The sequence below is a fragment of the Muntiacus reevesi genome, chromosome 15 (assembly GCF_963930625.1).
Source record: "Muntiacus reevesi chromosome 15, mMunRee1.1, whole genome shotgun sequence".
Taxonomy (NCBI): Eukaryota; Metazoa; Chordata; class Mammalia; order Artiodactyla; family Cervidae; genus Muntiacus; species Muntiacus reevesi.
In genome coordinates this window covers 55,752,446-55,767,714 of record NC_089263.1, presented here as the reverse complement: position 1 = coordinate 55,767,714, position 15,269 = coordinate 55,752,446, and the positions used below count along the sequence as shown (strand labels likewise).

General features: G+C 49.8%; 1 protein-coding gene across 1 annotated transcript; it reads right to left on the bottom strand.

Annotated features, from left to right (window-relative positions):
* Nucleotides 1-730: 730 nt before the first annotated feature.
* LOC136147230 (serpin A3-7-like) lies at nt 731-7,067 on the bottom strand. Its single transcript, XM_065906531.1, has 4 exons — nt 6,443-7,067; nt 4,371-4,641; nt 1,966-2,116; nt 731-931 (listed from the first exon to the last, which is right to left on the bottom strand). Exons 1-4 carry the CDS (start codon nt 7,065-7,067, stop codon nt 731-733), a joined length of 1,248 nt encoding a protein of 415 aa, XP_065762603.1.
* Between the last annotated feature and the right edge of the window lie 8,202 nt (nt 7,068-15,269).

Below are 15,269 nucleotides of genomic sequence, written 5' to 3'. Positions count from 1 at the left end.
TTTCACTCCTAGGACCACCATAGTGGAGGCTGATGGGGATCCTCTGTCAGGGGAGGAGGTGGGACTGGCCGGGCGGTGGAGGAGCTCAGCTGGGAACCTGGAAGTCACTGGTCTCCCAGGTTGGGGAGCTGGGGGACAGAGGGGTGATCCTGGGGGAGGAGGCCCAGCTCAGCCGCAGGAAGGAGGGGTCCAGGGCCTGTGCCAGCAGAGGTCAGGGTCAGAGCCCCTGCATGTAGGCATGAGGGGACATCCCAGGTCCTGGGGAGGGAGGAGTGAACCTTGACCTGGACCCAGAGCCCCCGGAAGTGGTCATCAGCATCAAGGGCCCCACCCAGTTCTAGTCCTGAGGTCCAGTGGGCTTGGTCACAGGCTCAATGCCTGCTTCTGGGCTGGCTGGTGAGGCTGAAGCAGAGGGGCCCAGAGGTGGGGTGGGCTGAACATATGTGGCAGGTCAAAGGGCTTGGCCTTGGGGCCCAGCAGCAGGGTGGAGACGCACAGGAAAGCATCCAGTCCAAGGAAGGTGCTTTATTGTTGTTCTGCGGCTCAGAGCCTCCTTGTCACCAGGCATACAGCCCCTGGGCACACGGAGCCCCTAGCATTGTTGCTGTCACCTTTCAAGGATGAGCAGATGGGGCCAGGCAGTTGCAGGGGGCGGGGCGTGCCTCGGTGCACAGGGGCCAGGCTGCTCCCAGGGACCTGGGCACCCAGCTCCTTAGGGAGGAGGGGAGCTCTAGGCTTCCTTGGGGTTGGTGACTTTGCCCAAAAAGATGATGCTCTGAGTGTCTTTGTGCAATATGGAAATCAGAAACGGCCTGTCGAAACTGATAGTTAACGCGTCAAGTATCAAGGATGAACCCAACACTAGGACAGCTGTGACAGCAGCTCCTTCTGTGCCCTCCTCGCCCACGTCGAGCACGGCCTTGTGGACCACCTGTGGGGACACCAAACGTTACCCACTGGAGTCGGGGGAGGCAGGGTATGAGCAGGGGCCCGAGTGCCTCTGGAGACCGGCGTGCATCCACCTGCTTCTGGTCTGTCACTGCGCTGTCAACCTGTTCAATCTGTCTGTCCTCCCATCCGACTGTCAGCTGGTTTGTTGCTGTGATGCATAGATGTGGAAAGTGAAGCTGAGAGTCCTGCGGCCAGGGTCAGAGAGGCAAACAGCAGGGGCTCCTGGATCTGGATCCCTCTCTGTCTGAGTCCACAGACTCTGCTGTCCCCCAAGAACCCCCTAGTGTAGGGGAAGGGGCCAGATCGAGGCGTTTTTCTTGCAGGGAGCTGCCCACAGTCCTTCCATGCTGAAGTTGCACATGGGTGGCACTGCTTTCTGCACCACTGTGGCCCCAGCTGACGTGTCCCTGAGCCCTCAGCTATCTTGCCTAGGATTGGCTTCCCAGCCCTGGACCACGAGGCCCCATGGCCCTGTATCTCCTTTACCAAGCCCTCTGGCAGGTGGGGTGCAGAGGAGACTGCGGGGCTATCCAGACACCCCCATTCACTCTAACCTCTGCTTCTAGGATGGCAGTACCAGGACCCCTGGTGTCCTTCTCTCTTGCTCTTAGTATATATTCATCACGCTGGCCCTGAAACATTGTTAGTACCTCTTACCTGCTCAGCCAGTTTCTTCATGCTGGGTAAGAACTATCACCATATTTTATAAATGGAAAAACTGAGGGCCACAGGACTTTAAATATTTGCCTCTTTAGGCGTGAAAAGTAGAGCTTGGCACGGGGTCCACTGATTCCACTAAAGGGGAATTCTTTCCCAGTGATGGACTCCTGGTCCCATTATATTTCAGGGAAGGTGGGGACAACTCCCAGTATGATTGCAAGCCAGTCCTGGGGAAGGTGATTGATTTATAGGAAATTCAATGAATTTGCAAATTCAGAATTAGCCAAACATCTGCCTGTCTGTCCCCGTTCAAGCTCCTATAAGAAGGATGAATTGTCCAAAGTTTAGACTTACCTGGGAAACTGCCAGCTTGTGTTCATTTGTGATTCCTGAGAAGTTCGCATTGCTGGTGAAGATTTTCTTCATACCCAGATGGGAAAGGATGTCTTTCAGCTTATAGTCGCTGGAGATGGAAAACCTTGGTAGGTTGAGGTTATGTATATATCTAGGAAATGAGAAAGATAAACTTGAACTCACGCTTGACACAGTGTCTGCTTTTCTTCCACCTCACAGTTTGATCTGTGGTTTCATCTCCAACCACCTCCTTAACACTGGAAAGATGAACTTCCTTCCTCAGTGTCTAGACCCCTCAGGTTAACTCTCCTTAATTCCTAATTATGCATTTCTGACTGCAGGAGTCTAATGTCCCAGGGATCTAATGCAGGATCCCTGGGTCAGGAGGATCCTCTGGAGAAGGAAATGGCAACCCACTCCAGTAATCTTGCCTGGAGAATTCCATGAACAGAGGAGCCTGGCAGGCTACAGTCCGTGGGGTTGCAAAGAGTCAGGCATGACTGAGCAACTATCACTCACTCAATGTCCCTAGGGCTGGGCTGTGGTGTTGCCCACAAATGTCCCACCTTAAGGCTGCAGGGCAAGGAAAATACCCTCCTCCAACAGGGATTTCACAGCTGCTGGGAGATTGTGCCAGGGAGGCTGCTCCATAGGCACCAGGAAGGCTTCCTGCAGGAGGTGGCACAGAGCCTGAGTCCCAGGGGAGGGGATGGAGCTGACTGGTGAAGAGGAGCCTAGGAGGAGGTGGATAGACTTGCAGGAATGTGGGAAGCCAGAGGGGCTGCTCCACAGCACAAGGGAGGCCTGAGTGTGGGCAGCAGGGAAGGAAGGAGCTGAACAGGGGCTTGGAGGGGACATGGGGGCTGGGGGCTGCAGTCAAGGGACTTGGGGACTTGAATCATCCAATTCAGAGTCTCCATCTGGCCTTCCCAGTTGAGGACAGGACAGCTTCAGCTTCTGAGCCAAGCCGCCAGCAGGTTCTTGGAGCAAGAGATGCTGTCTCCCACCCCGAGGCTTCCCTCCCTCTCTCTCAGTCTGTATTTCCTTAAAGACTCTTGTCAGGGTGTCTGGTCTTAGATGCCAAATGTGAGGAGGTTGAGACTCCCCTTAAACTGTGGCGTGCCCCCGCACAGCTGCCCACAGCCCCTCCCTACCTGCCCCCTTCAGACCCTGGCCCAGCACTGCCTCTCCCTCTCCTGTCCCCCTGAGATCGGTCTCCTGAAGCCCACCTCCTGGCCTATGTATCTACCCTCAGTTTACCCAGAACTCAACCCCTCCCCACACTTCCCGGCTCCTCCTGGTCCAGCCCCCAACGCCCTTCCCTGGGTGACCCTACTGGGCTCCTGGCTGGCCTCCCTGCCTCCTTGCTTGTCCTCTGCTGTCTGCTGTCCACTCGGCACCTTGGGTGATTCTTCTAAAACATCACTCAGATCTTTTACTCTTTGACTCAAAACCTTGTGATGAATTTCCATTTCCCTTAGATGGTGGGGGAGTCAAGGGGTCTGCAAGGCCCTAGTGACCTTAGTCCTCCCTGAGGACCCCGACCTCACCCAGCTTCCCTCTCACTCCCTCTGCTCTCCTGCTCTGGCCTCACTAATCCTCAACCATGCCAGGCTCACTCCTGCCTCAGAGGCTTTGCACTGGCTGTTCCTTTGGTCATCGATGCTTTTCCCTGCAGCATCCACATGACTCAGTCCCTCACTCAAACATCACCTAAGGGCTATCCTAATTATAATCACAAACTACCCCTGGGTCCAATTTTCTTTCTCTTTTTCCTTTATTTTCCCTCACCTCACCATTTCCCATCTCTCCAAATACAAAAATTATTTATTTATTTATTTCTTATCTGTCTCCCCCAATTACAAATTAAGTGCGGTGAAGGTGGGGAATTTAGTGCTTTATTTGCCGACTCAGGATCTAAATTATTCCCTTAGACATTGCATGACCTTCATTAATTAATTCAACAAGTGCTAAGTGGATGAGTGAATAAATGAGTGAGTATGATGGAAAGACAGCTTGTCCTCAGAGCCTGTCTCACCTGAGCCCTCATCTGATCCCGATTCTATCTCTTCCTCTCCACCGTCGGAAGGTGGAGCCAAAGAAAGAACCGCACGAGCGGTGGGTGATGTGTTGAGAATCCTCCTGACTCAACACATGTTGATGTAAGAGGGACCCTCGGTCCTCTTGCCCTCCCCTCCTCTGATGTCATCATCCCATGGAAGGAAAAATTTTGGCTTAAAGTCCCTAAGGTAGCAAAAGGCAAAGTCATCTCAGTACGGGTTCTCCCACCACTGTCCCGCCCCCGGACATTCCTGAGGCCCTGTAGCTGGGGGTCAGGAGTCCAGGAAGAGGGGGAAGGGCCGAGAAGGCAGGTGGGCCCACAGCTCCGGGTCCTGGGGAGTCACCTGGGCTGCAGGGATTTTCGCCACCTCGTCAGCGTCTCCGGGTTCAGCTTGGCTTCCAGGTCCTGCATTTTGCCCTCGTCGGGGAGGATGAGGAGGGCGCTGTCGTTGCTGGTGTACGTGAGCTCCACCAGCGTGCAGCCCAGCTCCTCGTCCCGGAAGTAAGGGGTTTCCAGACCAAGGGTCATCATGGGCACCTTCACCCTCGTGTCCTCACTCACGTGGAACTCTGAGTCGTATGTACGGTGAGGATCAAATGGCGTCTTCCACAGGGCTGGAGGAGAAGAAATAGATGAGGACTCTGAGTACAGGGCTGTGTCCTCTCCCTCTTCTGCCCTGGGCCCTCAGTGGGGAAGACCCTCCCCGTACCAGCTGTGCCCCCTGCCACTTGCCTCTAGGGCTGGGCCTGCCAGGGGTGCACATACTCCTGGGAAGATGGGTAAGCCCTTGGGGATGGCGGTGAACCCCACCGGTCAGGATTGAGAAGGGGGGCATGAAATACACCTGGTTAGTTGTGCTCCACAGGAAAACAACAGGAACATGGAAGGCAAAGGAGAGACAGGGGTATCTGAGTCTGGGGACAATGGGACCTCCTGGTCCTTCAGGGGAGTAGGTTAGTGACCAGGGGTTAGTCGTTGACTTTTCAGGGCGGACACACATCCCTGCAGCCTTGTGAGCCCAGCTGGAACAGGAACCACACGGGGACCCGGAGGGCAGGGCGGGGTCGGTAGAGGAGAGGACTCGGGCCTCCACCCAGGAGGATGGATCCTCGCTGAGGCTGGGATTCTAGAGGAGTTTAGGGCTCTGGGGCTTCATGGAATGTGTAACTATCCCCACCTCCTGCTTTGTTTCCAGCCCTGCCTGGGCCCTCAAGGTTAGAGGCAGGGGTAGACAGAAAGGGAGGCTACCTGGGGTGCCCCTGGGGAAGAGACTTGTAAGGAGAAAGTCCAAAGGTGGAATAGGAAAGGGAAGCACAGAAAACTCAAAAAACAAACATAGCACGACAGGCCTGGATGTGTTGTTAAGAATAATTCAGTTCTAAGCTTTCATTTACAGACAACCACGGTGGTCCAAGAGGGCTGCTCTGGACTCTGCCAGGAGTCTGCAGCTCTGGACTAACTTGTCTCCAAGGGTTGGTGTGTCTCTTACACAGCTGACCACATCCTGACTTGATAATCCACCTCTGGGTCCCTATTTGCCCTTCTTGCTCCCTGTGCAAAATCCATCTGCTTTTTTACTCTGCCCCTTGTGAATATCCAGCTGGGGTTTGCCCTGCTGACCTCCTGACACTGGGACCGGGCGTCAGACCAGCTCGAAGCTGGGAGAGGAGCCTGTCTAGGGGGCTCCCTTATGCAGAGGCTGCTCCCGGATGGTGGCCTGGCCTGTTCCACCCTCAGCTGGTAGAAGAGCACAAATGAAGACCCTGGGGATGCGCAGGCTCCTCAGAGTCTGTCTCACCGTGAAGACCACCAGCCTCACCGGGAGCCTCCAGACACCAAGTCCCCCAGCAGGTCAGAACCAGCCCATGGTGGGCACAGCTGAGGGTTCCGCGGGCTCCAACACCACCTCATCAGGAAGGACACACGCACGAGTGATGGGAATGGGAAGATCCCTCCTCTAGCAGCTGGGTAAGAGTAAGTCAAAGCAAAACTCTCCCTCTGCGTCAGACAAAGGGTTAGCGGCTCCCCCGCACTAACATCCTGTAATGACCATTGAGTTTGGGAAACCCCTAGACAGTCAAATCCAGTGGTTGGGGCAGGGCCTTAGTGCCGGAGCCCCTTAAGCTGAGGGCTGCTGCTGCTGCTGCTACTGCTAAGTCGCTTCAGTCGTGTCCGACTCTGTGCGACCCCATCCCTGGGATTCCCCAGGCAAGAACACCGGAGTGGGTTGCCACTTCCTTCTCCAATGCATAAAAGTGAAAAGTGAAAGGGAAGTCGCTCAGTCATGTCCGACTCTTCGCGACCCCATGGACTGCAGCCTACCAGGCTCCTCCGTCCATGGGATTTTCCAGGCAAGAGTACTAAAGCCTCATAAAATAAGTGTCTGTTCCTCTGAACCCCAGACTAGGCACCCACCTTTAAAGAAGATATAATTCAACAAGATTAAATCTGTGAGCTCGTCATGATCATTGAAGAGCTTCTCAATTTTTCCATGAGTTTTATTCTTCACATATTCATTGATAAGCTTTACGGCAGCTTCGGAATCCTTGAAGTTGACGGATAAAACCTCAGAGGTGTAAAAAGCCTCAGCATCTTTCCTGAACTTGTCCAGCAGCTCCAGCTCCTCTGGCATGAACATGGCGTTGCCCACGCTCAGCTGCAGCTGGTTGCTGGGTTTATTGAGCGTCTGCAGGAGGTGCTGGAAGCCCTGGTGGATTTCTGTCTCTGTGAGGTTGAACTTGAGACCTTCCAGGATCTCCGTCACAGTGGAGCCACGAGCCCCCAGGGATAGGAAGGCCAAGGCTATGGAGATACTCAGAGGGGAGAAGATGACATTCTTATTGGGGTTCTCCAAAGCCAACTGCTTATAGAGGCTGAAGGCGAAGTCAGTGTTGCTGGAGGCTAATGAGTGGTCATCCACAGATGCCCCTTTGTGCGGTTCTTCAGGGGTCACATTCTCTGGGAGGCAGTGGACACTGGAGCAGAGTCCAGCCACCAGGAGCCCGAGAGCCAGGAGTGGGGACATTCTCTCTGCCCTCATGTCTGAAAGGCAAAGTTCCTTTAAGTCTCTGCGTGTTAGATGATGCCTCAACCCCCACCCACTGTCCCCCGTGGTCTCTGCTCTCTCGGACCTGCTGCTCTCTGACCTCCCAGGGGCAGGCACCCTTCTGGGCTCCCAACACCCATGAGGAGGCTCTGGGCTCCCTCTCACCCTTTGACCAAGGGCTGTGATTGTTACCAATTTCCCCGGTGGAGAGACTGGGCACAGAGGGGAAGGGGCTTTTCCAAGGTCTCACAGCAAGCCATGGAGGAGTGAGGGGGAGGAACCTGGGGTGCCTGGCTCCAGGGTGGGGAAGCTGGTGATGGGTGCGAGGTGCTGGCCAGCCAGAACCCATCCCCCTCCCGGGAGCAGACACCATCAGAGGGGCCTGGGAAGCCGGGTTCCTTTCCCACCGTGCCCCTCTCTGTCCCCCCAGGAAGGAGCCTTGCACTCATCAGAGGACAGTGCACCTCTCCCCACCTCTGAGGACAGGGTGTGACCTCAGGGAGGCTCTCGTGTCGAGGTGCCTGGTCACAGAGAGGGTTCAGGAGAGAGGCCGCCACAGGCAGCGGGCGCCGTGCTGGAGCCTGGCTGCCCTGAGCAGGGCTGGTGCAAAGAACAAGGAAGGTAGAGTGTTCTGCTCAGCCCTGCCACGTGGACACATGGAGGTGTTTCCATCAAGAACCTGGAAAGGCCTCCTAGTGGGGAGAAGCAGGTGAGCTCAGAGTCTCAGGGACCTGGTCGAGGATTTCGTTTGGACCACTTGTGAGTGCTGTGTGGTGACGAGAAGTGACTGAACCTCTCTGATCCTCAGTTCCCACCTCCGTCCAACATGTGGAATGGCTCAGGTGACATACGGGATGAAGGTGCTGGGCTCCTAAGAGGAGTTCCAGACATGTCACCCCCTCCATGAGTGACACTTTCTAGGACTCAACAAGCCAGACTTGTGATTCCTGGGGACAGAGGACAGAGCTACTGCCTGGGAAATCTCCAGGAGAGACTGAGGTCAAACTGGTGACCTCAGCAAAGAGGGCTGATTCCCTTCAGGCTCTGCCCCCTCATCTCAGGATTCAGAGGACAGAGCACTGCTGGGGTGGTGAGGGGGGATGTGGGGAGACCAAGGAGGGGAGGAGTCTGAGCTGCATCTCAACCAGAGCCCAGGGGAAACGCCTTTGGACAAGCCTGAGAACAGAGGCGATCAACTGCCCCAGCTATGTAGTTTGCTCAGGGCTGATGCAATGGTTTCTTTCGAAAAGAGTTAAATATTTTCTTTCGAAATTATCCTGAAGAAAGGGTGCTTTTTTATTTGGCCAGGTTAAGGCTCTATTTCTAAGCAGACTCACCTCCCTTCTGCTTGGCCGAGGGCCCTAAAGGCACAGTGGAGCCCAGGAAACCCCCCCAGGGACCCCTCTGCCCAGAGGGATCCACTGCACTAATTCTGTCCCCAGAGCTCTCTGAGAGCAGTGCCCTGTGCCAGGCAAGGGGACCCACCTTAGTGCCCTCGGGAAAGCTCTGACCTGACAGCGGATGCACAGCTGGATGGGGTGCACAGCTGGCTCGAATCACAACCCCAAAGAGTCAGAAGCAGAAATGCCCCCAGAAGCCCTGTTGGCACATCCCTCCCTTTGCGGGATGAACACTGAGACCCAGAGAGAGGACGGGCCTTCAGAGGGCTCAGAACCCTCCTAGCATTGGACACATGTCCTCTTGCCTCCCTCTTGCCTCAGGTTCTACCGACCCCTGACTGAGGCCAGAACCACCCTGGGAAAGAGGTCCCTTGGCTCCCAGTGTGGGAGCATCAAGGATTACCTGCCTGGGAAAGCGGGATGTGGGCAGTGGATCCAGAGCCGCCGCCTGCCCGGATGATGGAGTTTCCCGGGTGCTTCTGCCTATTTATCCTGCAAAGCCCTCCTCCCAGCCTTGTGCAATGTAGGCGGGGACAGCACAGTATTCTGTCCTCTGACTGGAAATGGGCAGATGACCATTCCTGGTAACAGGTTTCATTAGATCTATTCAAACAACCTAGTTTCCGAAATAGCTAATCACAAAGTAAGCATACACAAAAAGCCTATCCGGTGTTAGAGTTTTCTTCTGTTTATAAAATACTGATTGAGGAACATGTGACAACTCAGAAAACATCAAATGGGCCATTGAAAACTTCTCCAAATTATTGTTCTTTTTAAAGAGTTATTGACTCTTATTAGTGTTTTATTCCTGTTTCTGATATCCTCATTGAGGATCACGTAGAAACCCTGAAAATGTAAAGAAGAGCTTGGAAAATATCCCCTAGAACTCTATCCCCCAGGAAAATCCCAAGTTAACATTGTGTTGTGTGTCTTTATTGGTCAATTTTCTTTGAAGTGTGTATATGTGCACGTGTCTTTATGTGATAGGAATCTCCAAACACAAACTCACACTTGTTTTTCTTTGTTTTGTTTTTCATTTGGCCGAGCTGTGTCTTAGTTGAGGCAGGCAGGATCTTTAATTTTGGCATGTGGGATCTAGTTCCCTGACCAGCGATCAAACCCAGGCCTTCTGCATCGGGGGCGCTGAGTCTTAGCCCCCTGACCACCAGGGAAGGCCCTCACACATGGTTGTTAATATGCTATAAGCTACTTGTATGCAGCTTGATTTGCAAGTTGAGGCACTCGTTTCTCACTCCCACAGGGCTGATGTGAGCCTGAGGACCCCAGAGAATGTCAAGAGTTCAAGTGTCTGGGGCCAGTGGTCTCAGCCTTGACCTTCACCCTTCTGCCCATCACTACTGGTTCAATGTAAGAGCCAGTTGTCCTCCACCCCTGATGTTGATGTCTTAGATGCCTCATTGAGCCAATCTCAGCTACTTTCCGGGCTCAGGGTACAAACCTACCCGTTCATCCCTCATAGTCGCCACCCTTGAGCCATGACAACCCTTGACAGGCCCCTGGGTACCGCTAGGAGTTCCATCAAGCACAGTTTGCAAACCGCTGGCTTCATGGTGCGGTTATGGCTTTTACATGAAGTAAACCTCAATTCTGAAAGTACTATTTGCCAGCTGTTTGAACCCAGGCAATTTACTGGAAATCGATCAACCTTAAACTCTTCAACTCTAAAATGCAGATAACAACACTTCCCTGACTGGAAAGGGGTGGGAGGACATCTCTGTGAAGATTTAGTCAGATAATACTGAATGTGCTCTCTAATGAAATAACGTTTTTGTTGTTGTTGTGCATAGTGTGGCATCGTTTGTTGTTCAGATGCTAAGTTGCATCCAACTCTTTGTGACACCATGGACTGCAGCACGCCAGAATTCCCTGTCCTTCACTATCTCCCAGAGTTTTCTCAAATTCATGTCCATCAGGTTGGTGATGCCATCCAACCATCTCTCCCTCTGTTGTCCCCTTCTCCTCCTGCCCACAGTCTTTCCCAGCACCAGGGTCTTTTCCAATGAATCTGCTCTTCTCATCAAGTGAGAGGGACTGGAGGGACTGAGTTTCAACACCAGTCCCTCCAGTGAATATTCAGGGTTAATTTCCTTTAGGATTGAAGGTTTGAACTCCATGATGTCCAACGGGCCTCCGAATCCTTACAGAACTTAAAAGATGTTCAGTGACTGAAAGGCACTGAGATGATCAAGAAGAGTTTGGTCTTATCTTTCCTGAAATCATGATCTATGTCCTTTCAGTCTCCAAATATTTCCAGAATTGACTGTATATTTTTAAGTTACAGAAAATCACAAAGAAAATAGACATGAAAACAAAGCTGCAGTCTATTTTTCTCTTGTAAGTCCAGATGTAAATAGCGGGTTGACAAGGTAATTCCATGTTGTAAGGGATTTAGGGTGCTTCTATTCCTCATGATCTTTGCCAGGTCCCAGATGGCTCATTGCCACATCTACCTTCTGTTTCACGGGAGGGCAAGAGATAGGGCTTCTCTCATAGCTCAGTTGGTAAAGAATCTGCATGCAATGCAAAAGGCCCCGGTTCGATTCCTGGATTGGAATGATCCTCCGGAGAAAGGATAGGTCACCCATTCCAGTATTTTGGGGGTTCTCTTGTAGTTCAGCTGGTAAAGAATCTGCCTGCATTTGGGAGACCTGGGTTCAATCCCTGGGTTAGGAAAATCTGGAGAAGGGAAAGGCTACCCACTCCAGTATTCTGGCCTGGAGAATTTCATGGACTGTATACCCCATGGAGTTGCAAAGAGTCAGACATGACTGAATGACTTCCACTAACACTTTAGGGCTTCCATTATAGCTCAGCTGGTTAAGAATCTGCCTGCTATTCAGGAGACCTGGGTTTGATTCCTAGGTCAGGAAGATCCTCTGGAGAGGGAAATGGCAACCTATTCCAGTATTCTTGCCTGGAGGATCCCATGGACAAAGGAGCGTGGCAGACTACAGTCCATGGGGTCATAAGAGTTGGACACAGCTTAGTGACTAAACCAAGGGATAAAAGGAAAGGCATCCTACTCTTTGAGAGAAATTATCTAAATATCACCTGCCTTACTTCCACTTCTGTTCCATTGGCCATAGCTTGATCCTAGGGCTATATCTAACTGCAAGGAGGCTGTGCTGTGAGGTCAATATTCTACATTGGATAACCCATGTCACAGCTGAAAATGGGAGGTTTATTTCTCAAGAGAAAATGAGAATGGACATGCATCATGACATCTAATCTTCCCACCACATTTTACCTGAGTGTTCTCTAGTCCTCTGGCCCCAGGGGAGCCGTCATTTTTCTTGATGCTCTCATTAGGCTGTGGAGAGGACTGTGACATGACCATCCTACATGAATGGTGGTTCCTGGATTCCAAAAATGTCCTGGACCAATTGGTCTGCTGCTCCCAAATATTGGTACAGGATATTTTTGCAGTTCAACAACCACTGTTCATGTAGGATGGTCATGTCGCAGTCTTGTCTAGAGCCTGATGAGAGGATAATTGGTAGTGGTCCAGAATCCATTGGCTCCTCGTCTTTGAAGTGAACCCCTCCAGATAATCTCTCCGTAGCCACTAAGACTACAGGACCACTGGAGCCTGTTTACTGACTCATTCTTTAATCCTTTTTCAATTTTCCATCCTCTAAGTCCAAGGGGCCCCAAGCATATTTCTGAACCCCACAAAAGGAGTTAAAAAGGAAATTAGGGACTTATTGTTGTGTTAAAAGATAATCTTGCTCTCTTGTGGTATACCACTCCAACCTCTCCTTCCATCTTAACAATTTTCCTTTTCTAACAATCTCTTATCAGGACTCTTGGCACTTAGAGTTCACATGAATAACTCAGAATTAACTCCCCATCTTCCATTTCAATATCCTTCAGTTAATCAAAAGTGTTAATCAATAATCTTACCATCCTCTGACCTTTTTTTTTTCAGCATAAAAGTAACATTCATAAGTTTTAAGGAATTTGAACATGGATATATTTTGATGACCTATTTTTCACCTTATCACCAAAAAAAGGGAAATAAAGAACTCTCAAATGTTTTATAAAGAGAGGAAGAGAGAAAGTGTGTGTGGGGGAAAAAAGCATTTTTAATAGCTTCATCTTATTAGGCTGGGAAATAAACATTGGATTTAAGGCAGCAGGGAGAATAATATCCCATCCTGGCAGGAAAAAAATAAGTACATTTTGATGGGAAGAAAAGAGTTAGTATCTAATTTCCAAGGACATTTGAAACCTACACCTCATTTAGACCTTTGGGAAAATGAAGATGAATATTAAGGGAAACAAATTTGAAAAAATGGCACAAAAGAAATTAATACAATTTTAGTCACAGTAGGAAATATAAGGAGAAGAAAAAGGAGTAAACAAAAAAGCATTTCATCCAAAATCTAAATTATGATATCAGGAATACTTGGTAGAATATATTTTGCAAAGAGAACTAAAACATTTTTCATCTCATGATATGACCTTGGCAATTCCTGACTGTACCTTTATGACCATCTCAACTGCTGTAGTGGAGGAAAAGTGACCCTTTTTGATTTCTGGTCAAACACTTGGTGACTGCAGCCATGAACTTAAAACATGCTTGCTTCTTGGAAGGGAAGCTATGACAAACCTAGACAGTGTATTAAAAAGCAGAAACATCTCTCTGCTGACAAAGGTCAATATAGGCAAAACTATGTTTTTTTCCAATAGGCATGTATGGATGTGAGTTGGACCATAAAGAAGGCTGAGGGCCAAAAAAATTGATGCTTTTGAACTCTGGTGCTGGATAAGACTTTTGAGAAACCCTTGGACTGCAAGAAGATAAAAGCAGTCAATCCTAAAGGAAATAAACCCTGAATATTCATTGGAAGGACTGATGCTAAAGCTCTAATACTTTGGCCACCTGATGCAAAGAGTCAGTTCTTTGGAAAAGGCTCTGATGCTGGGAAAGATTGAGAGTAGGAGGATAAAGGGGTAACAGAGGATGAGATGATTGGATGGCACCACTGACTTTGAGCAAATTCTGGGAGATAGTGAAGGGCAACAAGACCAACCCCAAGAAAAAGAAATACAAAAAGGCAAAATGGTTGTCCAAGGAGGGCTTGCAAATAGCTGAGAATAGAAATGACGCAAAAGACAAAGGAGAAAAGGAAAGATACACCCATTCGAATGCAGAGTTCCAAAGAATGGCAAGGAGAGATAAGAAAGCCTTCCTCAGTGACCAATGCAAAGAAATAGAGGAAAACAACAGAATGGGAAAGACTAGAGATCTCTTCAAGAAAATTAGAGATACCAAGGGAACATTTCATGCAAAGATGGGCTCAATAAAGGACAGAAATGGTATGGACCTAACAGAAGCAAATGATATTAAGAAGAGGTGGCAACAATACACAGAAGAACTATACAAAAGAGATCTTCACGACCCAGATAACCAGGATGGTGTGATCACTCACCTAGAGCCAGACATCCTGGAATGTGAAGTCAAGTGGACCTTAGGAAGCATCACTACGAACAAAGCTAGTGGAGGTGATGGAATTCCAGTTGAGCTATTTCCAATCCTGAAAGATGATGCTGTGAAAGTGCTTCACTCAATATGCCAGCAAATTTGGAAAACTCAGCAATGGCCACAGGACTGGGAAAGGTCAACTTTCATTCCAATCCCAAAGAAAGGCAATGCCAAAAAATGCTCAAACTACCACACAGTTGCACTCATCTCACATGCTAGTAAAGTAATGCTCATAATTCTCCAATGAAATTACAGGTGTTCAAGTTGGATTTAGAAAAGGCAGAGGAACCAGAGATCAAACTGCCAACATCCGTGGGATCATCGAAAAAGCAAGAGAGTTCCAGAAAAACATCCCCTTCTGCTTTATTGATTATGCCAAAGCCTTTGTGTGGATCACAATAAACTCCGGAAAATTCTTCAGTAGATGGGAATACCAGAACAACTTACCTGCCTCCTGAGAAATCTGTATGCAGGTCAAGAAGCAACAGTTAGAACTGGACATGGAACAACAGACTGGTTCCAAATTGGGAAAGGAGTACATCAAGACTGTATATTGTCACCCTGCTTATTTAACTTATATGCAGAGTGCATCATGAGAAATGCCAGGCTGGATGAAGCACAAGCTGGAGTCAAGATTGTCAGGAGAAATATCAATAACCTCAGATATGCAAATGACACCACCCTTAGGGCAGAAAGTGAAGAAGAACTAAAGAGCCTCTTGATGAAAGTAAAAGAAGAGAGTCAAAGTGAGTGAGTGACTGAGTGAAGTTGCTCAGTCGTGTCCAACTCTTTGCGATCCAATGGACTGTAGCCCACCAGGCTTCTCCATCCATGGGATTTTCCAGTAAGGGTACTGGAGTGGGTTGCCATTTCCTTCTCCAGGGGATCTTCCTGACTCAGGAAGCGAACCCAGGTCTCCTGCATTGCAGGTAGACACTTTACCCTCTGAGCCACCAGAGAAGCAAAAAATTGGCTTAAAACTCAACATTCAAAAAACTAAGATCATGTCATCTGGTTCTATCACTTCATTGCAAGTAGATGGGGAAACAATGGAAACAGTGACAGACTTTCTTTTCTTGGGCTCCAAAATGACTGCAGATAGTGACTGCAGCCATGAAATTAAAAGACACTTGCTTCTTGGAAGAAAAGTTATGACCAACCTGGACAGCATATTAAAAAACAGAGACATTACCTTGGCAACAAAGGTTTGTCTAGTCAAAGCTATGGTTTTTCCAGTAGTCATGTATTGATGTGATAGCTGGACTATAAAGAAAGCTGAACACTGAA